Source organism: Pseudophryne corroboree, chromosome 3 (assembly GCF_028390025.1).
Source record: "Pseudophryne corroboree isolate aPseCor3 chromosome 3, aPseCor3.hap2, whole genome shotgun sequence".
Lineage (NCBI taxonomy): Eukaryota > Metazoa > Chordata > Amphibia > Anura > Myobatrachidae > Pseudophryne > Pseudophryne corroboree.
The window spans coordinates 119,661,973-119,689,695 of record NC_086446.1 but is presented as its reverse complement, the minus strand read 5'-3'; the positions used below and the strand labels follow the sequence as shown (position 1 = coordinate 119,689,695).

General features: G+C 45.6%; 1 protein-coding gene across 1 annotated transcript in view; it reads right to left on the bottom strand.

The window, feature by feature from the left end:
• Positions 1–24,415, bottom strand: part of LOC135057215 (membrane-spanning 4-domains subfamily A member 15-like) — a 61,915-nt gene extending 37,500 nt beyond the window's left edge. The window contains exons 1-3 of the mRNA XM_063963109.1: positions 24,113–24,415; positions 22,417–22,527; positions 15,481–15,537 (exon numbers count right to left, since the gene is read on the bottom strand). Coding sequence (XP_063819179.1) covers positions 15,481–15,537; positions 22,417–22,527; positions 24,113–24,415 — 471 coding nt within the window. The remainder of the gene's footprint in view (positions 1–15,480; positions 15,538–22,416; positions 22,528–24,112) is intronic.
• Between the last annotated feature and the right edge of the window lie 3,308 nt (positions 24,416–27,723).

Genomic DNA, 27,723 nt, shown 5'->3' with positions numbered 1-27,723 from the left:
GTCACTGACAGGTCTCATTCGTGGAAAGGTGTCCCATGTGTCAGCATGGGACCCCTTTCAGTCCGGCATGGAGCGGGTGTTCGGTTTGTTTTTTTGCCAAGTACGTGGATTTATCTCTGGACCATGGCTGAGGTGAGTATATTGATCTTTTCTTTTCAGGTATCCGTGGATTCTACATGGAGAAGAGGACCGATGTCGGCGTGTGAACATAGGTAAGTATGTGTGTGTCGACGTATGAAATAAAGTTTTACTGTCGACGGTGTGTGTGTCCTGTTTTTGTTTGGGTATTTTTTCCCCAGTAGTACTACAGGTACCATCGGGCCCGTTTTTCTCCCGCATGCTGGTACTTGTGGTTCTCCAAGTACCAGCTTGCGGGGGAGGCTTGCTGGGACTTGTAGTACTACTGGAAAAAACAATATCTTTTTATTATCACAAAAGGCTATCAGCCCCCCCATCCGCAGCCCATTGGATGGGGGGGGACAGCCTCGGGCTTCACCCCTGGCCCTTGGGTGGCTGGGGGGGGGACCCCTTGATTGAAGGGGTCCCCACTCCCCCAGGGTACCCCGGCCAGGGGTGACTAGTTGGATATTTAATGCCACGGCCGCAGGGCACGGCATAAAAGTGACCCCCGGCTGTGGCATTATCTGTCCAGCTAGTGGAGCCCGATGCTGGTGTTAAAAATACGGGGGACCCCTACTCTTTTTGTCCCCCGTATTTTTGGCACCAGCACCAGGCGCAGAGCCCGGTGCTGGTTTTAAAAATACGGGGGATCCCCTGTCAATTTTTTCCCCGCATTTTTAGAACCAGGACCAGCTCGAAGAGCCCGAGGCTGGTTATGCTTTGGAGGGGGGACCCCACGCCATTTTTTTTTATGATTTCACCGTTCCAGCTTAAAAAAAATAAAAAATAATAATAATATTTTAAAAAATATATAAATAATATTTGTGCCTCCAAAAAAAAAAAAAAAGTACCTAATCCCTTCTAATATAAATAGATCTGCTATTCCCCCCCAAAAAAACACAAAAAAAAACATGTTTAAATTTTTTTTATTTGTTTTCACCCTCCAAAGTGTGGCGGATTGAAAATGACGAATTTGCTGTCTAAAAGCACTGCTATCGAATTTCCAAACTTGAATTGAATATGCTTTGGTCGAATTGCAGCACTTGTATCATTGCAGAAAAGTCGAATTTGCAAAAATTCGAATTTCAAAAAGTCGAATTTTGAAAGTCCGTTTTTTGGTCGGAAAGCACTGAATTGCATAGGCGATTTTTTTTATTGGTCGAAAATGACCCGAAATTCGACACTTTCGGGAATTCGACCGCAATTGCATATACCCCAAAAACTTTTCTAAAAGGGAGTTGGAGAGAAGTATTTTGCAATCTCATTTCTATGTTCAGCCATTACTAAAGGACTGCCCGGGTGATGTGTACTCAGATGGGTTGACTCTGATTTAACTCCCAGAGGATCCCGCTGAAGTTTAGGGATGTTGCCTGGCTCCTTTTCCAAGTGAAGCTTTATGTTAGATGGAAGATCGGGTTTGGAGGTGCCAGTGTTCGTTTTTGCCCACGTGAGGAATGTCCCGGGGTGATGGAGACTGTGGACCACCTCTTGCTCGAGTGTCCCTTTAATGTAAAAGTTTCTAAAGCCGTTTAAGCTGCCCTATGCCTTCCGTGCCTTTTGGGGCTTAGTTACCCTGAGTGGGCGCATGGGGCATTCGAAAAGAGGTTTGGGAAGTTTGATTTAGTCACTGTTTATTTAGTCAGTTTAGCGGTCAGGTATCACACTTGGAGTGCACGGTGTACAGCTTCCCTTAGGAGACTAGTCCTTCCCTATACTGTGGTATAGGGAAGGACTAGTAAAGAGGACGATGGATATGGATCAAGGGAGAATGGATGCCGTCAGTTGGTCCAGGCTCTGGCGCCATCTGAGACCCCCTTGAGTTGGAGGCTGAAGTTCTTTCTTCTTTTTATACTTCTGGCTTTCTTTCCTTCACTTCCCGTAGATTTTGTGTTACATGGTTTTGTATGTTACGGTTTGTTTTAACATATGTCTAAAAGCTCATTCACTTTCTCTATGTTTGTGACGTTGTTTGTAACTCGATATTGTGTCATATTATGCATTTTTTGTTGGCTGTTTGGTCAGAGAATTACTATATACTGTACTTATTGTTTCTCCTATTGTTATGGTCCTTGATTTCGGTATTGCTTTCCTAAACCAGTTAGTCATATTATGCCATCATAATAATTGGTCAAGAGACTTTGGACATTATTATTTAGCATGTCATTAGATTGGTAGTGGCCTTGTATGTATTTTAATTGTTAATTTGTTGCGATTTTCTCTAATAAAAACATGCTCTTAATTTATGATTGCCAGCACCTTTTTTGAGCAGGTTAATGGAGAAGAAAGGTGTTTCACCACAGGTGATTGCAATCTTAAATTACGAAGGAAGTCCAGGAGCAGAGCATTCTGTCCCTCCTCGAGAGGGTCATGTTTGGAGGTATGTGAGGGTACTAATTGAGCATAGCACACAGTCCTGTTTTTTGGTCACTGTCCGACTGTTCTACTATGGGCCACAGTGTCCCACGGTGAGGGTAGGGGTGTGTGTGTGGAGTAGTTGGAAGGCCCCCTCTCACTTGCTGCTGTGTGTAGCAGAGCAGCAATGAAAAGATGCTGTGCACAAGCCCACATAATTTGTTCAAGGTAGAGACGGACTGGGGGCATGTCCAGCAGTTCCTGGAACACTGGGCATGCCCCTGTAGTGACAAAAAATGGAAGCGTGGCACAGCATTTCTCTATCGTCCTAAGTGGATGCTGGGGTTCCTGAAAGGACCATGGGGAATAGCGGCTCCGCAGGAGACAGGGCACAAAAAAGTAAAGCTTTACTAGGTCAGGTGGTGTGCACTGGCTCCTCCCCCTATGACCCTCCTCCAGACTCCAGTTAGATTTTGTGCCCGAACGAGAAGGGTGCAATCTAGGTGGCTCTCCTAAAGAGCTGCTTAGAGAAAGTTTAGTTTAGGTTTTTTTTTTCTTTACAGTGAGTCCTGCTGGCAACAGGATCACTGCAACGTGGGACTTAGGGGGAAAGTAGTAAACTCACCTGCATGCAGAGTGGATTTGCTGCTTGGCTACTGGACACCATTAGCTCCAGAGGGATCGAACACAGGCCCAGCCGTGGAGTCCGGTCCCGGAGCCGCGCCGCCGACCCCCTTGCAGATGCTGAAGCGTGAAGAGGTCCGGAAACCGGCGGCTGAAGACTCCTCAGTCTTCATAAGGTAGCGCACAGCACTGCAGCTGTGCGCCATTTTCCTCTCAGCACACTTCACTGGGCAGTCACTGAGGGTGCAGAGCGCTGGGGGGGGGCGCTCTGAGAGGCAAATATAAACCTTATACAAGGCTAAAAATACCTCACATATAGCCCATAGGGGCTATATGGAGATATTTAACCCCTGCCTGACTGGAAAAATAGCGGGAGAAGAACCCGCCGAAAAAGGGGCGGGGCCTATCTCCTCAGCACACGGCGCCATTTTCTGTCACAGCTCCGCTGGTCAGAACGGCTCCCAGGTCTCTCCCCTGCACTGCACTACAGAAACAGGGTAAAACAGAGAGGGGGGGCACATTAATGGCTATATATATATATATTAAAGCAGCTATAAGGGAGCACTTAATATAAGGATATCCCTTGTATATATAGCGCTTTGTGGTGTGTGCTGGCAGACTCTCCCTCTGTCTCCCCAAAAGGGCTAGTGGGTCCTGTCTTCATTAGAGCATTCCCTGTGAGTTTGCGGTGTGTGTCGGTACGTGGTGTCGACATGTATGAGGACGATATTGGTGTGGAGGCGGAGCAATTGCCAAATATGCAGATGTCACCCCCCAGGGGGTCGACACCAGAATGGATGCCTTTATTTGTGGAATTACGTGATGGTTTATCTTCCCTTAAACAGTCAGTTGAGGACATGAGGCGGCCGGACAATCAATTAATGCCTGTCCAGGCGCCTCAAACACCGTCAGGGGCTGTAAAACGCCCTTTGCCTCAGTCGGTCGACACAGACCCAGACACGGGCACTGATTCCAGTGACGACGGTAGAAATTCAAACGTATTTTCCAGTAGGGCCACACGTTATATGATTTTGGCAATGAAGGAGACGTTACATTTAGCTGATACTACAGATACCGTAAAACAGGGTATTATGTATGGTGTGAAAAAACTACAAACAGTTTTTCCTGAATCAGAAGAATTAAATGACGTGTGTGATGAAGCGTGGGTTGCTCCTGATAAAAAGTTGATAATTTCAAAAAAGTTATTGGCATTATACCCTTTCCCGCCAGAGGTTAGGGCGCGCTGGGAAACACCCCCTAAGGTGGACAAGGCGCTCACACGCTTATCCAAACAAGTGGCGTTACCCTCTCCTGAGACGGCCGCACTTAAGGATCCATCAGATAGAAAGATGGAAGTTATTCAAAAGAATATATACACACATGCAGGTGTTATACTACGACCAGCTATAGCAACTGCCTGGATGTGCAGTGCTGGAGTAGTTTGGTCAGAATCCCTGATTGAAAATATTGATACCCTAGATAGGGACAATGTTTTACTGTCGTTAGAACAAATAAAGGATGCATTTATCTATATGCGTGATGCACAGAGGGATATTTGCACACTGGCATCTCGGGTGAGTGCTATGTCCATTTCAGCCAGAAGAGCCTTATGGACACGACAGTGGACAGGCGATGCGGATTCAAAACGTCACATGGAGGTTTTGCCGTATAAAGGGGAGGAGTTATTTGGAGTTGGTCTATCAGACTTGGTGGCCACGGCTACTGCCGGGAAATCCACTTTTTTACCTCAAGTCACTCCCCAACAGAGAAAGGCACCGACCTTTCAACCGCAGCCTTTTCGCTCCTACAAAAATAAGAGAGCAAAGGGCTTGTCGTACCTGCCACGAGGCAGAGGAAGAGGGAAGAGACACCAACAGGCAGCTCCTTCCCAGGAACAGAAGCCCTCCCCGGCTCCTGCAAAAACCTCAGCATGACGCTGGGGCCTCTCAAGCGGACTCGGGGACAGTGGGGGGCCGTCTCAAAAATTACAGCGCGCAGTGGGCTCACTCGCAGGTAGACCCCTGGATCCTGCAGATAATATCTCAGGGGTACAGGTTGGAATTAGAGACGGATCCTCCTCATCGTTTCCTGAAGTCTGCCTTACCAACCGTCTCTTCCGAAAGGGAGAGGGTGTTGGAAGCCATTCACAAGCTGTACGCTCAGCAGGTGATAGTCAAAGTACCCCTATTACAACAAGGAAAGGGGTATTATTCCACTCTATTTGTGGTACCGAAGCCGGATGGCTCGGTAAGGCCTATTCTAAATCTGAAGTCCTTGAACCTCTACATAAAAAAGTTCAAGTTCAAGATGGAGTCACTCAGAGCAGTGATAGCGAACCTGGAAGAAGGGGACTTTATGGTATCCTTGGACATCAAGGATGCGTATCTACACGTTCCGATTTACCCCGCACACCAGGGGTACCTCAGGTTCATTGTTCAAAACTGTCACTATCAGTTTCAGACGCTGCCGTTCGGATTGTCCACGGCGCCTCGGGTCTTTACCAAGGTAATGGCCGAGATGATGATTCTTCTTCGAAGAAAAGGCGTATTAGTTATCCCATACTTGGACGATCTCCTAATAAGGGCAAGGTCCAGAGAACAGCTGGAGACAGCTTTAGCACTATCTCAAGAGGTGCTAAGACAACACGGGTGGATTCTGAATATTCCAAAATCCCATTTAATCCCGACAACTCGTCTGCTGTTCCTAGGAATGATTCTGGACACGGTTCAGAAAAAGGTTTTCCTTCCAGAGGAAAAAGCCAAGGAGTTATCCGATCTGGTCAGGAACCTCCTAAAACCAGGAAAAGTGTCAGTACATCAATGCACAAGAGTCCTGGGAAAAATGGTGGCTTCTTACGAAGCAATTCCATTCGGCAGATTCCATGCAAGAATATTCCAAAGGGATCTGTTGGACAAATGGTCAGGGTCGCATCTGCAGATGCACCTGCGAATAACCCTGTCACCAAAGACAAGGGTGTCACTTCTGTGGTGGTTGCAGAAGGCTCACCTATTAGAAGGCCGCAGATTCGGCATTCAGGATTGGATCCTGGTGACCACGGACGCCAGCCTGAGAGGCTGGGGAGCAGTCACACAAGGAAGAAACTTCCAGGGAGTATGGACGAGTCTGGAAAAGTCTCTTCACATAAACATTCTGGAACTAAGAGCAATCTACAATGCTCTAAGCCAGGCGGAACTTCTCCTGCAAGGAAAGCCGGTGTTGATTCAGTCGGACAACATCACGGCGGTCGCCCATGTAAACAGGCAGGGCGGCACAAGAAGCAGGAGTGCAATGGCAGAAGCTGCCAAGATTCTTCGCTGGGCGGAGAATCACGTGATAGCACTGTCAGCAGTGTTCATCCCGGGCGTGGACAACTGGGAAGCAGACTTCCTCAGCAGACACGATCTTCATCCGGGAGAGTGGGGTCTACATCCAGAAGTCTTCAACATGTTAATAGACCGTTGGGAAAGACCAATTGTAGACATGATGGCGTCTCGCCTCAACAAGAAACTGGACAAATATTGCGCCAGGTCAAGAGATCCACAGGCAATAGCTGTGGACGCACTGGTAACTCCTTGGGTGTACCAGTCAGTGTATGTGTTTCCTCCTCTGCCGCTCATACCAAAGGTATTGAAGATCATACGGCAAAGAAGAGTAAGAACAATACTAGTGGTTCCGGATTGGCCGAGAAGGACTTGGTATCCGGAACTTCAAGAGATGCTCACGGACGAACCGTGGCCTCTACCTCTGAGAAGGGACCTGCTACAGCAGGGTCCCTGTCTTTTTCAAGACTTACCGCGGCTGCGTTTGACGGCATGGCGGTTGAACGCCAGATCCTAAAAGGGAAAGGCATTCCAGAAGAAGTCATTCCTACCTTGATTAAGGCACGGAAGGAAGTCACCGTGAAACATTATCACCGCATTTGGCGAAAATATGTAGCGTGGTGCGAGGATCGGAGGGTTCCGACGGAGGAATTCCAACTGGGTCGTTTCCTACATTTCCTGCAATCAGGATTATCTATGGGTCTCAAATTGGGATCCATTAAGGTTCAAATTTCGGCCCTGTCAATATTCTTCCAAAAAGAATTGGCCTCTGTCCCTGAGGTCCAGACTTTTGTCAAGGGAGTACTGCATATACAGCCTCCTGTGGTGCCTCCGGTGGCACCGTGGGATCTAAATGTAGTTTTAGATTTCCTCAAATCCCATTGGTTTGAACCATTGAAAAAGGTGGATTTGAAATATCTCACATTGAAAGTGACTATGTTACTAGCCCTGGCCTCTGCCAGGAGAGTATCTGAATTGGCGGCTTTATCTTATAAAAGTCCTTATCTAATCTTCCATTCGGATAGGGCAGAACTGCGGACTCGTCCGCATTTTCTCCCTAAAGTGGTATCAGCATTTCATCTGAACCAACCTATTGTGGTGCCTGCGGCCACTAGCGACTTGGAGGACTCCAAGTTGTTGGACGTTGTCAGAGCCTTAAAAATATACATTGCAAGGACGGCTGGAGTCAGAAAATCTGACTCGCTGTTTATATTGTATGCACCCAACAAGTTGGGCGCACCTGCTTCTAAGCAGTCGATTGCTCGTTGGATTTGTAACACAATTCAACTTGCACATTCTGTGGCAGGCCTGCCACAGCCTAAAACTGTAAAAGCCCACTCCACAAGGAAGGTGGGCTCATCTTGGGCGGCTGCCCGAGGGGTCTCGGCATTACAACTCTGCCGAGCAGCTACGTGGTCGGGGGAGAACACGTTTGTAAAATTTTACAAATTTGATACCCTGGCAAAGGAGGACCTGGAGTTCTCTCATTCGGTGCTGCAGAGTCATCCGCACTCTCCCGCCCGTTTGGGAGCTTTGGTATAATCCCCATGGTCCTTTCAGGAACCCCAGCATCCACTTAGGACGATAGAGAAAATAAGAATTTACTTACCGATAATTCTATTTCTCGGAGTCCGTAGTGGATGCTGGGCGCCCATCCCAAGTGCGGATTATCTGCAATACTTGTACATAGTTATTGTTAACTAATTCGGGTTATTGTTAAGGAGCCATCTTTAAGAGGCCCTTTCTGTTGTCATACTGTTAACTGGGTTTAGATCACAAGTTGTACGGTGTGATTGGTGTGGCTGGTATGAGTCTTACCCGGGATTCAAAATGCCTCCCTTATTGTGTATGCTCGTCCGGGCACAGTACCTAACTGGAGTCTGGAGGAGGGTCATAGGGGGAGGAGCCAGTGCACACCACCTGACCTAGTAAAGCTTTACTTTTTTGTGCCCTGTCTCCTGCGGAGCCGCTATTCCCCATGGTCCTTTCAGGAACCCCAGCATCCACTACGGACTCCGAGAAATAGAATTATCGGTAAGTAAATTCTTATTTTCCTGTTAGGCCATGCAATTTAATTTTGTGTCCCTCCTTACTTAAGTCACCTGTGCTTATGCTTGGATATTTCTAAAACCTGGACTGGGTGCCTTGAGGACTGAAGGGCAGATTTAAGAAGCCTGGTGAAGTGATAAAGTGGAAGGTGATAACGCACCAGCCAGTCAGCTCATAACTGTCATTTTTCAAACCCAGCCTGTAACATGAAAGTTAGGAGCTGATTGGCTGGTGCATTATCACTTTCCACTTTATCACTTCACCAGGCTTAATAAATCTACCCCTGAGTTTGGGAACCTCTGCCTTATTTGGTTATGTAATGTTCAGGATGAGGGTAATTAGCTACAGATAACTTTAGGGCCATATCCATCATGTAAGTCTAGGTACAGTAGGTGCAAATCAAGGTGTACCTTCTTATGGGGCTGTATGATAGCAGAAAAGTTATCAAGCACTTTTATGGGTAATAATCTGTGGTTATCAGATAATTGAGGCCCTTCAACTAGGCTATATAAACAAGCAGGGGTGTATTTAGAGGTCCGAGCGCCCCTGGCAAAGTAAAGGACTGGTGCCCCCCCCCCCCCCATATTTGAAATAGGGAAGGCACGTGTGCCAAAAAATGGGCGTGGTCACTCAATAGTACCACAATTCAATTTACACCACAGTAGTGTGCCTTACTCACATTACACAGCACAGTAATGCACATTATTCACATTATGCTACACAGTAGTACCCCTTATACACATTATGCCACACAGTAGTGCCCATATATATATATGGGAAGGCATGCATGTTCCTGGGAAAGTGGGCGTGGCCTCAAATTTTTATATAATGATATCAAACTATAAATATATAATCACACCCCCCTACACATGCGCACACACACAAATAGTAGCCTTACACACAATACCCACAGTAGTTCTCCTTACACATAATGTCCCCAGTATAGTGTTAGATGCACATAATGTCCCCCAGTATAGTGCCAGTTACACATAATGACCCCAGTAGTGCAGTGCCAGATATACATAATGCCTCTGAGTATAGTGCCAGATACACATATGCACACACAGTGCCAGATACACATATGCCCCCACCGAGCCAGACACTCGAATGCCCCTACAGTGCCGGACACTCGAATGCCCCCACAGTGCCGGACACTCAAATGCCCCCACAGTGCCAGATACACGTATGCCCCCACAGTGTCAGATACACATATGCCCCCACAGTACCAGACACACATATGCCCCATGTTGATTTTATTATTAAAGGCAGCACTTTTAGGTAGATTCACTTTTAGAGGCGACAGCTACCCCCCACTCCCATGTAGTTCCTCAACAGCAGGGATGCCCATTAATGATCAAAGAATGCAGCAGCAGCAGCAGCCACTGTAATTGGCACCGGGGTCCAGCACCGCACCACAATACAGGCATAACTCTACATAAACTACACCCCCCAGCAGCCACTGCTGTATACTGTGAACATTACTGGGCATTCACTTTTGGAGGCAACAGCTGTTCTCCCATCCTTGTGTAGTTCCTGCTAGTGAGGAACTACACAGGGATGGGAGGATAGCTGTTGCCTCTAAAAGTGAATCTACCTACTGCCCACGGGTGGCACCCCTGGACGGCGCCCCTCCTCGGCTGGCGCCCCTGGTGAGTGCCATCCTGGCCAATAGGAAGATACACCCCTGTAAACAAGTAGACCTTATGCAAATGCTATGGTATTGATACAGTGTATTATGAATTACTACAATCTGTTATAATGTACCCTGTACCAAATTCCAGTCAAGAATGCCATGTTTGTTTTGTGGTAAATGATGAGTGACAAATCTTACAGACCAGGCCTGGTCATCCTGTGGCACTCCAGCTGTTATGAAGCCACACGTCTCAGCATACCATGCCACAGTTTTTGAATTCCCCTGTAGCCAAACTCAGTCAGATCATGCTGGGACTTTTAGTTCCACAGGTTGGCCATTCCTGTTATAGACCATGTACCGGTAATCTTGAAAAATGTGAACACCTCACTAATATGATGTTGCTAAGCAGGGACAGATTAACAATGGGGTGGATGGAGCTGCAGCTCCAGGCTCATAGTGAAAATAGGCCCACAGTATCCCAGATACACTGGAAACAGAAAACAAATTCTTGTTAAAGGATGCCAATGGCCAAATGGCCATCTGAGGTCCGACACTGCACACCTCCCTGCCTGCCTGTCAAGTGGCATCGTGTCATCTCAGCCATATTAAAAAAGGCAGCAAAGTGGAAGACAGGCATCTCAGCACCCGTTCCACCATGCTGTGGCCAACTGATTGGGCAGTGGGAGGAAGATGGCAGAGAGGGAGTGCAATGTTCCCGGGCAGGTAGAGGACTCTCAGCATCATGTTGGCTCAGGCCTAAATAAGAGCTCTGCTGGAGCAGGTGATCAGCACGGCACGAGACATTGAGTGGTTGCCCCCTCCCCCGGTGTGTGGGAGATCGGATGGTGCGGTACATTCTCTTAAAGTATGATCTGGTTAGAATGCTCAGGAATGAGATGCCCTGTAACTACAGCTACAAGAGTGGATCCCCACAGCCCAGAGCAGCGTCTGGTAACTCTACGTACATGTGTGGTGGTGGCCCTGGTTCCAGCTGTTCTACTATGAGGCAGCATTAGCATTGAGCCCCTGGGAGTGTGCCTCACAGTGAGCGATACTGTGAGTGGGGTATGCTGCTGCTATACTGGCTTTTGATGTTACACTGCCCACTGCCATGCTGGGCATGCCCAAATGGTCAGACGACAGAGCAGCTGAGCTCCGTGGAGGTTGCTGGAGCTCTCTAATTGAAAAGTAGCCATAGCACATTTATTGGATCATTTAATAGTAAGAGAGCGCTTGGCTACCCTCCTGGTGTTAGTGAGCACCAGCAGCAACACTATAAGAGTATCCTTGGGCCTCTAACACTGGCTAAGGTCAGGTCCCCATCCTGTTCACCCCTTTATTACCTCCAACATCCCTTCTGCCTTAACCCCATAAACTACCTCACCGCAATTCCTACCCACCAGGCATCTAAAAAAATCAGTTGATTTGCTCATCTAGTGCGGCTATATCGCAAACGTGCACTCTCCCGGCGGGACTAGGTGATCCAGCTCCTAGCTCTGCTACGGGAGTGCACTCTCATAATTTGAAAAGCCAAACTTTTACTGTACATTTTTTTCTAATTTTCCCAAAACAAGTTCTGTCATACTTGTATATAGACTCAGACATGCACACAGATATACATTCAAAATGAGAAAAAAGCTGTTAATGCAAATTTTTACGCAGATATACAATACAAGTATGGCTTTTCAAATGACGTAAAACATATGGTTATGAGATTGAGTTTAATGTACTTCTTCCCGGGCCTCCCCATTGCTTTAATAGGCAGCCTCCCCCCCACCCCAATCCCACCCATGTGAAACCTGTGATTTTACGTCCTGGGTGCACTGCTTAGTAAATCACAGCATGAGTAATTCATTTACATACAGTAGTGTACAGTGGCGTAAGTTCGTCCCAGTTGCCCGGAGGCGAGATAAATATTGGTGTCCCCCCCCCCAATATTTAAATCATACTTGCTTACCTGACCCTCTCCATGAGGGAGAAAATGCTCTGTTCCTGGACTTTCCTGGTAATGTATGATTGCCATCACCTGTGGTGAGCTAGTTAATTGATAAGAAAGCTGTTTCACCACAGGTGATGGCAATCATACATTACCAGGAAAGTCCAGGAACAGAGCATTTTCTCCCTTATGGAGAGGGTCAGGTAGGCAAGTATGATTTAAATATATGTATGTATGTATGTATGTATGTATGTATGTGTGTGTATATACACTGCTCAAAAAAATAAAGGGAACACTAAGATAACACATCCTAGATCTGAATGAATGAAATATTCTTATTAAATACTTTGTTCTTTACATAGTTGAATGTGCTGACAACAAAATCACACAAAAATTATCAATGGAAATCAAATTTATTAACCCATGGAGGTCTGGATTTGGAGTCACCCTCAAAATTAAAGTGGAAAAACACACTACAGGCTGATCCAACTTTGATGTAATGTCCTTAAAACAAGTCAAAATGAGGCTCAGTAGTGTGTGTGGCCTCCCCGTCGTCGCTCCGGTTACCATGGAGACGTACTCTATACAAAGCAAAAGAAAACATTTACTATCACCCCAGGGATGCCTAAAGAGTCAGCGGCAGGCCACTTAGACACATAACTCCTGTCATTTCAGCATATACTGTTAACATAAACACAACATTTTATTCAAGAAAACAGTTTAAATTAAACTGTTCATTAAGCCCTTTGGGGGCGATTGTTTTTAAACGGTGTATCCACCTTGTTTCTCTCTGCAATAACAATCTATTCCTATCACCCCCCCTGATACTTTCAGGTTGTTGATCTATGATTTTATATTTAAGTGTAGCTAGATTGTGTTTAAATTTGACAAAATGCCTAGCCACTGGTTGTGGAGGCAGCCAGACGTCTACTTTCTAGTAGCCCGGAATATGAAGGTCCAGATTTAAAGTTTTTTCTGACATTACTCAAACTCACTTTGGTACATAACTATTTTCTGTTCGATAATAGATGGTATGAACAACTGCAGGGGTGCGCTATGGGGAGTTGCGTTTCCCCTGCATTCGCGAACAGTTTTATGTTCGAAGTGGAAAAAGATCTATTCTTTACAGATCCCGTTAATACTCGAAAAATAATTTTGTTTGTTCGTTACATAGATGATCTTCTGTTAATTTGGTCTGATACCAGAGAATCCCTTGACCAATTGATAGAGGACGCTAATTCAAGAGATCCTAATATTAAATTTACAGCTAATATTAGTGCGGACAAGGTTCATTACTTGGATGTGGCAATCACCCTCAATGAGGGGAGGCTACACACAAGTGTGTACAAAAAACCCACGGATAAAAATACTCTCCTCCATGCCTCCAGTTTCCATCCTGCCACCACTAAATTTAGTTTGCCATACTCCCAGTTCCTCAGGGCTCATAGAATCTCTGATGACATAGTGAAGACTGATTTGGAAATTGATGCCATGGCACGTAATTTCCAAATGAGAGGGTATGATTGGAACGAATTGATGAAAACTAAGGCACGGGTATTATCGTTGGATAGAGGGGAACTCCTACATAAGCCCAACCCGAAAGTACATGCTATGGATACATGCTATGGATAATAAAATACCATTTGTACAGAAGTTTTCAGCCATTAGTGGGGAGATCGTTAAACATGCTAGGACGGCCTGGTCTATTGTTGGATCTGATAAAGAATTAAGCGCACTTAAAGATGTTTCATTATTACCTAGTTATACTAGAAATAAAAATCTGAAGGACTATCTAGTACATAACGATATATCATCCTTCAAAACTAGTCAGAAGCCCACTTTCCTCACAAAAAAACCCGGGTGCTATAGGTGTATTGGCTGCACTACGTGCAGCTATATGGAGACAGGCCCGGTGTTTGCACATCCACATACAGGAAAGATGATTAAGATAGATAAAGTTTTAACTTGTACTAGTACGCATGTTATATACTTCATTAGATGCCCATGCGGGCTCCTCTACATAGGTAAGACCTCACGCCAATTCCGGGAGCGGATGGCGATGCACCGATCGGCCATTCGGGCCGCCCTAGGTGGGGATAGTCAAGCACAACCAGTGGCTAGGCATTTTGTCAAATTTAAACACAATCTAGCTACACTTAAATATAAAATCATAGATCAACAACCTGAAAGTATCAGTGGGGGTGATAGGAATAGATTGTTATTGCAGAGAGAAACAAGGTGGATACACCGTTTAAAAACAATCGCCCCCAAAGGGCTTAATGAACAGTTTAATTTAAACTGTTTTCTTGAATAAAATGGACGAATATTGTGTTTATGTTAACAGTATATGCTGAAATGACAGGAGTTATGTGTCTAAGTGGCCTGCCGCTGACTCTTTAGGCATCCCTGGGGTGATAGTAAATGTTTTCTTTTGCTTTGTATAGAGTACGTCTCCAAGGTAACCGGAGCGACGACGGGGAGGAGCGTTCAGGTGGAGGTGCGGGTTGATGACGTCATCCATTCCCCGCCGGCGTGACCGAGCCTGGAGCGTGCACATGGGTGTTTGGTGTGGGTATAAAGGTACGTGTTATTCTTAATGTATACTAGTTCTGACGAAAGTTGTTATAAACTGAAACGTTAACAGCAGACCTGCGCTGCGTCTTTTGTTCCTGAGTTGAGAAAGTCCCTTGTGAGTGCCGCCGAGTAACTTGCATATATATATATATATATATATATATATATATATATATATATATATAATTTATTGTGGGAAGGGGCATCATAGCATGGGCTTTCTCTTGTCATGCCACTTCCCCGCAAAGCATGTGCCTTATGTCCCTATTGGAAAAAGGCACCAATTCTCTTTCTGGCACAGGTCACCAAAAGGTCTAGTTACGACTCTGTGCTTCACCATTAGTATGTTGTGTATAGATCTAAACAATATTTGGGGGGGGGGGGGTGTTTAGGCTACCCATTTAAAAATAATCAATTTTGTTTTTCTGTTTACAAGAAATTTACCAGAGCTAATAGTCATGAACATACTTTAGAGCCCTGTTATGGCGTTGGCATACCCTCCAACATTTTACACATAAAAATTGGTACAAATTCTGAAAGAGGCGTGACCACGCCCTTTTCCTATACTTTTAATGGAAATTTGGAGAGCCAAAAATCGGTTCAGACCATGAAAAAAAGGTACTGTACCTGCCAAAAAAGGTACAGTTGGAGGGTATGCATTGGTTAATTTGCTTTCTTCTGAGGCTGCATTCTTTGCACCAGTTAAATCAGGTACACAGTTCAATTCAAGTAATGTCCAATAATTGATTAATGAGCCATAAAAGTTCAACTACAAGGGGAAAACCCAAAGGGAGGGCTGGGTGCAACATACACACAAAATTATCTGATTACAGATAATTAACAAATGTCACACTTGTTATCCATGAACTTACCAGACATATGGAAGGTCTAGAATGACCCGCAACTGACAGAGATCCCGCAATGATGTACTGCAAAACATAACCATACAACATGTGAGAAGTCAAGCATATCGAGCAACAAGTAGTTACATTGAACACTATGGGACTCATTTACGTTTGGATATAAAGCCATGTGCGCTGAAATAAATGTGACTTACTGTCACATGGTGACTATTTCTGATTCTGAAGGATCTGAGAAGCATAGCACAAATCAAAGATGTTTGGGAGTTTGTGCATGAGCCAGTGTGCAGTACGGATCCTGCGTCGGACGCAGTACATCATCCGACTGTAAGTGAGTGACAATCTGTTGGCGTTTGAGGTTGGAAAGGGGCAGCGATGGCCTCCGTTCTCAAAATGGAGGCACGTTGCCGCCATTGTGGGGGAGTGTCAAGGTCAGGACCTCTGTTGGAAGAAGATTTCCTGCCCTCTTTATTGAATCAGCGGCGGCCGGTTTGCTCGACCTCATGAGTAACACAGCCGGCCAATGGTGTCACATATAATCCGATACTGCGTGACACCTCCTGCTGCCATAACAGATTAATGCTATCACTGCTGCTTCCATGTAAGCAGCAGCGATAGTGACTTTAACCACATATTAATCAGGCCCAGAGTGCATGAGAAACTTTTTATCGTTGAATGTTTCAATTGAGCTGACTGTATCTTATGCTTGCATCCACTTGAACTTGCAGGGCTGGTCAAGAGCGTTCTTTTGCAATTTCAACACAGTAAGGGGGTAAATCAGACCTGATCACTGCTGTGCATTTCCGCACAGCGTGCGATCAGATCTGAACTGCGCATGCATATGCACCGCAAAGCGCAGGCGCGACAAACCTCAGCAACGGGGATCGCTGGTCAGCGACGGGATGGGGCAATAAATCCAATCGCACAGGCGTTCACAGGGTGATTGACAGGAGGAGGCTGTTTGTGGGTGGCAACTGACCGTTTCCAGGGAGTGTCCGGACAAACGCAGGCGTGTCAAAGTGTTTGAAGGGACGGTGTCTGACCTCAGCTCCTGCTCCGATCAGCAAGAAGCAATCACAGTGGCTGAATAAGTCCTAGGCTCAGCAGAGACTGCAAAAAAACAGTTTGTGCAGCTCTGCTACACATAGGAACGCACACGTGCACAGCGTTTTCCCCTCCCCCTATAGGCAGCGACTATTTGATCGCAGGACTGCAAACAACGCAGCCCCGTGGTCTGAATTACCCCCTGAGGGTGCGGACATGCAAGACTCTTAGAGATAATTTACATTTTGAGATTAACTTTTTCAGGATGTGTATCATTACACATCGCATTGCATGATACGTATCGTTTTCTGTGTTGACCATGATGACATATAAGTTTTTCTGCAGGGACATCTATGCGCTACAATTCAAGTTACAGTACATGTATATTTAAATCTATACAACTCAATATACAGTCACAGAAATGTATGGAAAGCATTTCTGAGCATGTGCAAAAGGGTGCATCTTGTCCCGTTCAACTGTGAGGGCTCCATTTAATAATTATACTTATTTCAGGCAGCATATTTATTTAATATTACAGTGATGCTTCCAAATACCCCCATCCTCCACTGTGTTGCTGGCAGTGTACTGCTGCCTGCGATGGGCTATTGTGTAATTCCCATGTGTGAAGGCCACATGCTTGTACACAGTAGACTGTGGGAACTCAGCAAATACTGGAAGGCTTCGCTGATGCTGGAAAAGCTTATGGCGGGTGCTCTTTGTCACCAATGGGTCCATTCCACTGTTTTCTAAATACAGAATGTAGCTTATAATCAGTGGTGCAAGTAGAAATATTTTCTTAGTGGTACGGAGTGTCGAAAAATGGGCGTAGTCATGTGTTGGGAGGGGGCGTAGCCACATGCTGCTAGTGGGAGTGGCTACATGACACTAGCGGCATGGCCACATGACACAGCCCCCTTTTTTTTATCTGGAGGCAAGGCTAAAAATATATAGTAATGCCTCCAGTACATAAGAAATATATAGATACCTCCAGTATAATAGAAATATATAGTAATGCCCCAAATTTAATAACAATATATAGTAATGCCTCAACTATAACAGGAAAATACAGCCACTGTCGCACTCCCAGTAACCCTGACAATGGTCTTGTTGCTTTGTGGCACATTATAATTGTGGTAATGACAAAGTGTGTGATATTGGGTACTGCGTAACCGCTGACAAATTCTTAAGGGTACTCCGTACCCGAGCGTACCCGCATACTTGCACCACTGCTTACAATCGTACTAAAGGTAGGGTCCCATTCATTACTAATATTTATTTATTGCCTCCAGCATATTTCTTAGTATCACAGTGATACTAAGGAATATGCCGCTAGTATTTAACATTGCTTATCCCTTCCGTGAGGTCCTCGTCAGTGTCTTCTGCTGTGTTCCTGTGAGTCTGCCAGTGACATACAATTGCACATGAGCATCATCAGAGGCTGGAAAAGCTTTTGCTGAGGTCCTCATTGCTGGCAATGGGAACAGTACCGCTAATGCCATCTATAGATAGAGTAAGCAGTGCAGAGACAAACAGGAGTAAGCTAACCTTTAGTGAGTGCTAAAGGGGTTAAGTCTCATTCCTAAATTTCCAAATATTGGTTGAAATATAATAGCCTGTGACTTTCAGGCATCGGTGAGTTGCTGATTAGTCTATCAATCAATCTCGTTTTGACTTTTTAAATGATTGCTGCTTTAAATCATCAAACAGATGCATCAGGAACTCGCTGATGCTTGTAAGAAGTACGTTATTACTTTGACTCCATAATTACTCTGGATTCATTAATAGATCAATTATATGTAACTTGGAATAGTGATGGACTTCCATTACTTCAACCAATCATGTTACAGGGATCATTTTTCAAGTATATAATCGCAGCTAGAAACTAATTAGTTACTATGGGCAACTTTTCCACCTGTACCGGTTACAATGGTCACATGGAAATCCTTATTGCATCACGCCGGGGGTTTGAGGGCGAACCTGAACTCCATGGAGAAGCGGAAAGCCGAGCTTTCCGATCCTTCATAAATTGCATTCACCATACAAAATATTGGTGATGTGATTCAGGCACGGAGCGGGGTTGCCGCTGGAGAAGTCAGGGACTTTGGCATGGTAACCCGGTCTGTGAATTGCGGTAAGCAGAGAAAAAGGAGATTTATGGTAGACTTACTGTACCATGGTTAAATCTCGAGGTACACTGGGTTCCACAGGGAATACGTCAGGGTGTAGAGATGGATCTTGATCCAGAGGCACCAACAGGCTAAAACTTTTGACTGTCCCAGGATGCATTGGGGCCTCCTCTTTATAACCCCGCCTCCAGGCACTGTGAGCTCAGTTTTGTTAACAAGTCCAATGCAGGAGCAAGTAAAAGAGAAGGTAGATGTTAGTCAAATTGAACCACGTTCTCACGACAGGAGAAGGGACTAGCGGCTAATGACATACAAACCCATAGAATCTAGGTGCGTTAGGGTGGGCGCCCTGTGGAACCCAGTGTACCTCGCAGAAAGAGATTTAACCATGGTAAGTATACCATAAATCTCCTTTTCTGCAGTGGGGCATACTGTGTTCCACAGGGAATACATCGGGGATGGCCAAAAGCAGTTCCTTAAGGGAGGGGACGCGCCTTAGCGGGTATGAGAACCCGGCGTCCAAAGGAAGCATCCTGGGTGGTGGAAGTATCAAAGGCATAGAACCTAATGAACGTGTTCACTGACTGAGGACCACGTTGCCGCCTTGCACAATTGTTCTGCGGACTCGCCACGTTGGGCCGTCTAAGAGGGTCCAACAGACCGAGTAGAATGTGTTTTAATAGCAGCAGGAGCTGGAAGTCCAGTTTGCTCATAAACTTGTGCAATCACCATTCTAATCCATCTAGCCAAGGTTTGCTTATTCACAGGCCAGCCCCGTTTGTGGAGAACAAACAGTACAAAAAGGGTATCTGACCTCCTAATAGAGGCAGTCCTCTCCACATATACAGAGAGCCCTTACCACATCCAAAGACCGCTATTTGGAGGACAATATAGAAAAGATGAAGGCAGGAACGACAATCTCTTGTTTAAGGTGAAAAGATGACACTACCTTAGGTAAATAACAAGGGCGAGTTCAAAGAACTGCTCGGTCACGATGAAATATCACAAAGGGTGGACGACAGGACAAAGCACCTAAGTCCGATACCCTTCTGGCAGAGGCAATAGCCAGTCAGAAGAGGACCTTAGCCGTAAGCCATTTGAGGTCCACTAACTCAAGAGGTTCAAATGGAGACTCTTGCAGGGCATTCAGGACAACAGGCAGATCCCATAGAGCCACAGGAGGGACATAGGGAGACTGAATCCGCAATACGCCCTAAATGAAAGTATGAACGTCAGGTATAGACGCAATTTTTCTCTGAAACCACACCGACAAGACATATATGTGAGCCTTGAGGGAGGCCAGACGAAGGCCTAAGTCCAGGCCTTGCTACAGAAAATCCAGAATTCTGGAAGTTCTGAATCTGTATGCATCATAATTCTTATCAGCACACCAGGTGAAGTAAGAATTCCAGACCCTATAATAATTCCACGCAGAAGCGGGTTTGCGGGCCTTCAGCATAGTTTGGATAACTGCCTTGGAGAATCCTTTGGCCCTCGGGAGTGAAGCTTCAAGAGCCACGCCATCAAAGCCAGTCTGGCCAGGTCCGTAGACACAAGGGCCCTGAACGAGGAGGTCTGGGCGTTGAGGAAGTAGAAGAGGACGCTCTATCGATAGACCCTGCAGGTCTGAGAACCATTGCCGTCTGGGCCACGCTGGAGCGACTAGAAGTAGTATTCCTCCTTCTTATTTGAACTTCCGTAGTCCCCTGGACAGGAGTGACACAGGAGGGAACACGTAGGGCAGCCGAAAGTTCCATGGAATTGCCAGTGCATCCATGAGCGCTGCCTGAGGATCCCTGGTTCTTGTTCTGAAGACTGGAACTTTGTGATTTTGTCGATGCCATCAGGTCTACATCTGGTAGACCCCGCTTGTCCACTAGGAGTTTAAAGACTTCCTGATGAAGACCCCACTCTCCGGCGTGCACATCCTGACGACTGAGGAAATCCGCTTCCCAGTTAGGACTCCCGGAATGAACACTTTGTGATATTGCTGGCAGATGGCGTTCCACACAACAAAGGATTTTTGACACGTCCATCATTGCCATGCGGCTTCGAGTGCCGCCTTGATGGTTTATGTATGCCACCATGGTGGCATTGTCTGACTGTACTTTAACAGGCCTGTTCTGTATCAGATGCAGGGCGAGAGACAAAGCACTGATCGAATGTTTATCTGAAGAAGTGATTACTCCTTGGTCCACCGACCCTGGGAAGAGTGTTGCTCCAACACCCAGGAGTTGTTGCTCCGCGCCCCAACTCCTTAGACTGGCATCCGTAGTCAGTAGGACCCAGTTGGGGATCCAGGAGAGATGGCCTCTGCTCAACTGCCGGTCCTGTAGCCACCAGGTCAGCGACAGACGAACCTCTGGAGTCAATAAGATCATGTGAGACCTGATCTGATGAGGCAGGCCATCCAGCCTGCAGCTTTGTGTATTTGCGGCAATGTAGGCCCAGCAAGTGTGCCCAGGACTAGGACGTGTACGTGCGTCTAAGAACGCGTGCACATAGGAATAAATGGGCGGTGTACTTAGATGCAGCTTGGCGTGTTTAGTTGCACATGTGCCTAAGCATGGCACATGTGCCTGTGTGGCCAAGTCGCAGGCTGGATGTGCGCGGCTACATCTGTAGATGATAGATAGATAGATACTGAGAAGTAAAAAGTAGTTTCCAGAATTTTCTCCTTACATAGGGGTAAATTTACTAAGATTCGTGTTTTCCCGTTTCAGGTCAAAGTTCAATCACGAATGACATCGAAAGTGTAAAACTGCAACTTTTTGAATTTGTTACGATGGATTTACTAAGCTGTCGTATTCGGGTTTTTCTTTTGTTCCGATGTCGATGTCATTCGTGTTTTTTTTTTTATTTTTACGGCAGTGATTAGCAAAACACTGCCGACTTTTTTACAATGAATCTCGGCCGGATCTGTGTGATCCGTGCTGGGGTTCATTTTTTTTTTTTTTTAAATTAAACACTGTAAAATCCAAAAAAAAAAATTGCGTGGGGTCCCCCTTCCTAAGCATAACCAGCCTCGGGCTCTTTGAGCCGATCCTGGTTGCAGAAATATGGGGGAAAAAATGACAGGGGTTACCCCATATTTAAGCAACCAGCATCGGGCTCTGCGCCTGGTCCTGGTTCCAAAAATACGGGGGACAAAAAGAGTAGGGGTCCCCCATATTTTTAAAACCAGCACCGGGCTCCACTAGCTGGACAGATAATGCCACAGCCGGAAAAAAAAGCAGGTCTGGTTTTTTTTTGCACTTTTTTACGAGTTGTAATTTTTCACGGCAGTGTTTTTTTTTTTTTCCTTTGCACTTCTTAGTAAATTACCGAGATTCATACTTAAACAGCCGCGTTTTGACCGATGGTGTATTCATTCGTAATTTTTTTCTTGGACTTGCAAAAAATTACGAATGCCCTCATCACTGCCGTGATTATTGCTTAGTAAATTACCGAGATGACACTTTGATGAAAAAACGGCATCTCGGTCAAAATCGGGAGCTTAGTAAATTTACCCCATAGTGTCCATTTTTAATCAACATATAACTGAAAGAACTTTACATTTAGTGTTTCATAAAATACAATGTAAATGTTAGAAAGTGTGTTGTACTATATTGTTTATATGTATATTAGAAGTGATCTTAGGGTACCATAACCTGTAAAAAGACATGTCATTCTTTGACTTCTGATTTCCGTATAGTCTACAACAGAGGTTGCATATTCTCCTCTTTTATAACAAAAAGCAAGGAAAGACACTCTGTGCTGGTTTCATCACAGTACTTACAAACACTGCTCCCCAGAATGGTATTCCACTGATTATGTTTAGATAGGATGCAGTGAAAAACGTGCCAACACCTAGACCAATGTGGATGATGCCCACCACAATCAGGACGATCTACAGATTAAACAAGAGATGGTTGTTAGAATTAAGGTGCCTTCACTCTTCTCTTGAAATATTTATTAAGCCTAAATATGTGGTAAATCCTCTGAAAACAGTTGACTGACACATTTTTGGGCTTTGGAGATATATAATAAGGTGGTAACACAGGAGATATCTACTGCGGTTCCATCTTTACGTTCACAAATGCAGTTCCCATAGGTTTCTATGGGCAGAGCCGTAAAGAGCTGTGCGTGGCCATGTTCTTTTCAGTGGAGTGGCTCAATCACAGGAGGTAAAAAAAAATAGAAGGAAAAGTATTTTTTCTGAACAGGGGTGGGCGCCGTGATCCCCTCAGCCAGTGGCAAATCAGAGGGTTGGGGGGGGTTAATCAATGTTAGAAAAGTTAGAAGTGGGGAAGGTTTAGTTAGAGTAAATATAGAAGCCACTGAAAAGTGCACGTTACCTTTAAACATTTGTGTTGTGAACTACTAAATGGGAATCAGTACAGCAAGCCTACTGGATTAATGAGGGCACTTATTAAAATCATATTTAATAGCTATAGCAGGGGCGTAACTAGGTGTGTGTGGAGGGGGTGCTGCACATAGCGCTGCATACCGACAACTATTCTCCCTCGTGGGGGTCCACGACCCCCCTGGAGGGAGAATCAAATAGTGTAGCGCGCCACCGTGCCCTCAGCGTGGCGAGTGCAGTGAGCCCGCAAGGGGCTCCTTTGCGCTCGCCATGCTGTCGGTATGCCGGCGGTCGGGCTCCAGGCGCCGGTATGCTGCTCGCCGGGAGCCCGAGCGCCGGCATACCGTACGACACCCAGTCACACTGTACTTTATTACATTTCAAGATGCTAACATACCCAGGATTAGAACCCTTTGCCTGTGGCATTGCAGCCAGACAATTTATTAATTGAGCGATCTCTCTTTGCATAGAAAGGTAGAGAATTCTAACTATTAGAAGCTTACCTTGTACTTTGTGAAAAAATGATCAGCATTGTGGCTGAGCAGATCTATGTAGTGTGTGGCTGCAAGGGATTGGATGTGTGGCTGCACACTACATAGATCTGCTCAACTGTAATGCTGATTAGTTAGTTACAAAGTACCAGCAGCTTCATATAGTGTTCACAGTTTTTATGCAGGATCAAATAGCTCAATGAGTAGGGTGTTTGATTAGAATTCAACAGGTTATAGGCTTGAATCCTGGGTCTGGCAGTATATTGAAATGTGTTAGTTAATAAAGGGTATTGTAACTGAATAACAAAGAGCTCTCAAGTAAAGTGCACGAAGGTGGTATAAAGAGGATTTGTGTCCAAATCCATTTTCTTGCAGTGGTCTATGAATGTGTGTGTATTATAAAAATGTGGGACGGGGCATCATAGCATGGGCTTTCTCTGGGATCAATAGTGTCATGCCCCTTCCCCACAAGGTATGCGCCTTATGTCCTTATTGGAAAGGGGGGGGCGCAAATTTTCTCTCTGGCACAGGGCACCAAAAAGTCTAGTTACGGCTCTGAGCTTTAGAATATAATAAATGTAATAAAACTCCTAAAAAAAAAAAATATCGGGAGATAATAACAAAATGATAAATCTTACCCCCAGGGCCTTTGGTTTACCCTTCAGAAATGTCTGATGGAACGCAGGTGACTGTGTAATCTGCGCGGCAGCAATCGCATTCCACTGCTGAGTGACAGGAAAGTTATGAAACTGTTGTGCAGGAGGGACATTCCACATCTGAGAGGCAGGAGGGACATTCCACATGTGAGAGGCAGGAGGGACATTATACGCAGGGGCATCTGGAGGGCGAATCCATTGTTCATTCATCTGGGGGTAATTCATCTGAGGAGCAGCTGGAGCTGCTTGTACTACATTATTGTCTTCTCTGTTGGCTTCATTCATGATGTGATCTTACTGGAAATGAGAGAAAAGTATTTTATGTCTAAAAGATAAGTAAGAAAAAAGAAAAGAAACAATTAAACAGAAACATATTAACCCAACCAAAACGCAAAGTTGTGGGAGCACAGGTACTGCCTGCTTCTTGCCCCAGCCCGCAGGTATTCAACTTGACTGGCTGGAATTGAGGCTATGTAGAGAGGCTTCTGGCTCAATTGATGCGTTGAGGACATGGAGCATTTGTTGGAATGTGTGTGTACAGGTGGTGGTAGTACGGCACACAGCAAATGTGCATACCAGCAGATGCCCTAAGTCAGAGGTTCTCAAACTCGGTCCTCGGGGGCCCACACGGTGCATGTTTTGCAGGTCTCCTCACAGAATCACAAGTGAAATAATTAGCTCCACCTGTGGACCTTTTAAAATGTGTCAGTGAGTAATTAATACACCTGTGCACCTGCTGGGTTACCTGCAAAACATGCACTGTGTGGGCCCCCGAGGACCGAGTTTGAGAACCTCTGCCCTAAGTCAACAAAAAGGCCAGTACTTAACCAGTGGGGTGGTTCATTAATTAGCAATGAGATTGTACACATTTGCACACTGTTGCTGCTCTTAATAATATAAAAATAAAAATATTCCTAAATTGAAAGGGGGGCATGTGCTTCGGTGCCCCCCTGAATCCACCTATGCATGCCTACGTTGATGCCCTGTCACTACCACCACGCACCTGATAGAGCACAGGGTCTCAAACTCGGTCCTCAGGACCCCACACGGTTCATGTTTTACAGGTCACCTGTAGATTTTTGAGATGTGACAGTTGGTGATACACAGTGCAGCTGCTGGGTGACCTGGAAACCGTGAACCGTGTGGGGTCCTGAGGCCCTAGTTTGGGAACCACTGTGATATCCGTTTTTATTTTTCAATGGTATTCAATGATATTTCAATGCTAAAATAGATAAGTAGTACACAAATAAATAATGATAAGATTTTAAGAAAAAAAAATGTATAATTGAATAAAATTAATAATCACTCAGCAATGATGAGTAGACACTGCTACATGGCTAGTATTGTGATAAAGAAGCTGTGTATTGCAATCACACACTGACTCTGGACTCCTGAACCACTGTTTTCTTCTGACAGGATTACAGTAAACCGGTAACTTCCACAGAGTAAATGTTCACAGCCCTGTCGCTCACTAACAGAGACCAGCTTCCTTGTCATTGGCCACTAACTGGCATTGGTCATCCAGACAAATGGCAGTAGTGCACGCAGGGGGGGGGGGGGGGTTCCGAGTACCTGGAAACCCCCCTGATGAGCCAACATTTTTATTTTTGAGACGGAGACAGCAGTGTCTCCATCTCAGTAAAAGCCGCGATCGCGACAGTGGAGCTGCTCTAGCAGAGAGCTGTGTAGCTCTCTGCATAGAGAGTGTCACGGGAGGGGTGAGGGAGGTGGGGGGGAGCTGCTGGCTGCGCATGGTCAGGCATAGCAGCTCCCTCCGAGGTCCACACAGTGCGGCCTGTCAGAGTCACAGTCAGCGGCGGGCGGAGGCAGTCACTGTCTGCGGCAGAGATGCAGGAGTCAGCACATCAAAGCTCCCTGGAAGCTGCGAATGGAGGCAGTCACCATCAGCAGAGGAGCTGCAGGACCTCGGCAATGGTGGCAGGAAGGCAGATGTAAGCATGCATCTTTTATTTTTTACAGTTTGTGAATACAGCTATACTACGTCCCTGATATGTACGTGTATAAACCTGCGGTTTACAGTATCAATTATTTGAAAAGTCCTAGTCTAACCCTCCCCTTACCCTACCAAACCCTAACCCTTCCTTTAAGGTGCCTAACCCTAACCCCCCCCCCCCCCCACAGCCTAACCCTAACCCCGCCTTCCACCGGGTGGCACATAAACCTAACTCACCCTCCCCGCACACCCTAAACAGTCTCCCCTCGGAGCCTAACATCCCCCCCTCCCCTTCATGGTGGTGCCTAACCCTAACCACCCCTTCCCAAACCCTAAACGAAACCCCCCCACCCCCCGCACCCTAACTCTAAGTCCTCTGGGGGTCATCTAAACCTAACCCCCCCCCCCCCTCCATCCCCGGTGTAATACCTACCCAACCCACTGTGTAGACAGTCGGAATACAGCGTCATGTCCTGGCCCCTTTTGGGATTCCGGTACGGCATTCCGTTGTGTGTTGGGATTCTGGCACATCCCATATAATATATATATATATATATATATATATATATAGAGTAAAGATACACTCGGCACTCCGCCAAATAAATGTAGACATCTTGCCCGGTGCCTTCCTTCTGAGTTTGATATAAGTATGGTATGTAGGCGGCACTCGTGGACTTAATTCAAATAAGAAACCCGGACACTCCTGGGTTGAATACAACGTTTCGGATTTATTATCCTTCGTCAGGTATATAACAAATGCAAGAAATCAAGCTTACCTTTATGCAGTTAAGAAACACCAAGTGAAAGTGAAAGTAAGTGCAAAAACACTCCCCATGCTGCTGCTGCTGACGTCATCATCAATAGACGGCGCCTGAGCAGTGACTGGGACAAAGTGAAAGTGAAAGTAAAAACCGTTACCATGGTTACAATGATACATTGTACAAACGGACATTACTACAAATGATCTTACAGCAATACTACAAAAAATAGCAACATAACCATTATAAGAAACAATTAAAGGAAATCATTTCATTCAGTCCATGCGGGGAAACAGTATTCAAAAGATGTATCCATTTAATTTCTAACTGCAGAAGGATCTTTCCTCTATCACCCCCCCTGATATCTTCCTTGACATGGTCCAACATCATGTAGCGTAATGAGGAGAGACTGTGCTTGCAAATTTTAAAATGTTTGGCAACAGGCTGATCTATGTTTTTCCCTTCCAATATCTGCTTAATGGCACTGCGGTGTTGTGCCATTCTTTCTTTGAACTGGCACACCGTTTTGCCTATGTAATATAAGCTGCAAGGGCACCTAATGCAGTAGATCACATATTTGCTGGTGCAAGTAAAAACATGTTTTAATTTGATCTGTTTACCACTATGTGGATGCCTGATATAATTGCCGGTGTCCAGATAGGTGCAAGTAGTGCAACCTAAGCACCTGTAGTTTCCTGGTTTTTTAGTCATGAAGTGTTTAGGATATGTGGGTGACATGTTAGCAATGTCAACATGTATCACATGGTCCCCGATGTTTTTACCCCTTGTATAACAAGGTAGTAACGCACTTTCAGACAATTCTGCAAGGTCTGGGTCTGCTTGGACTACTGGCCAAACCCTTTTAGCGGTACTGACAATGG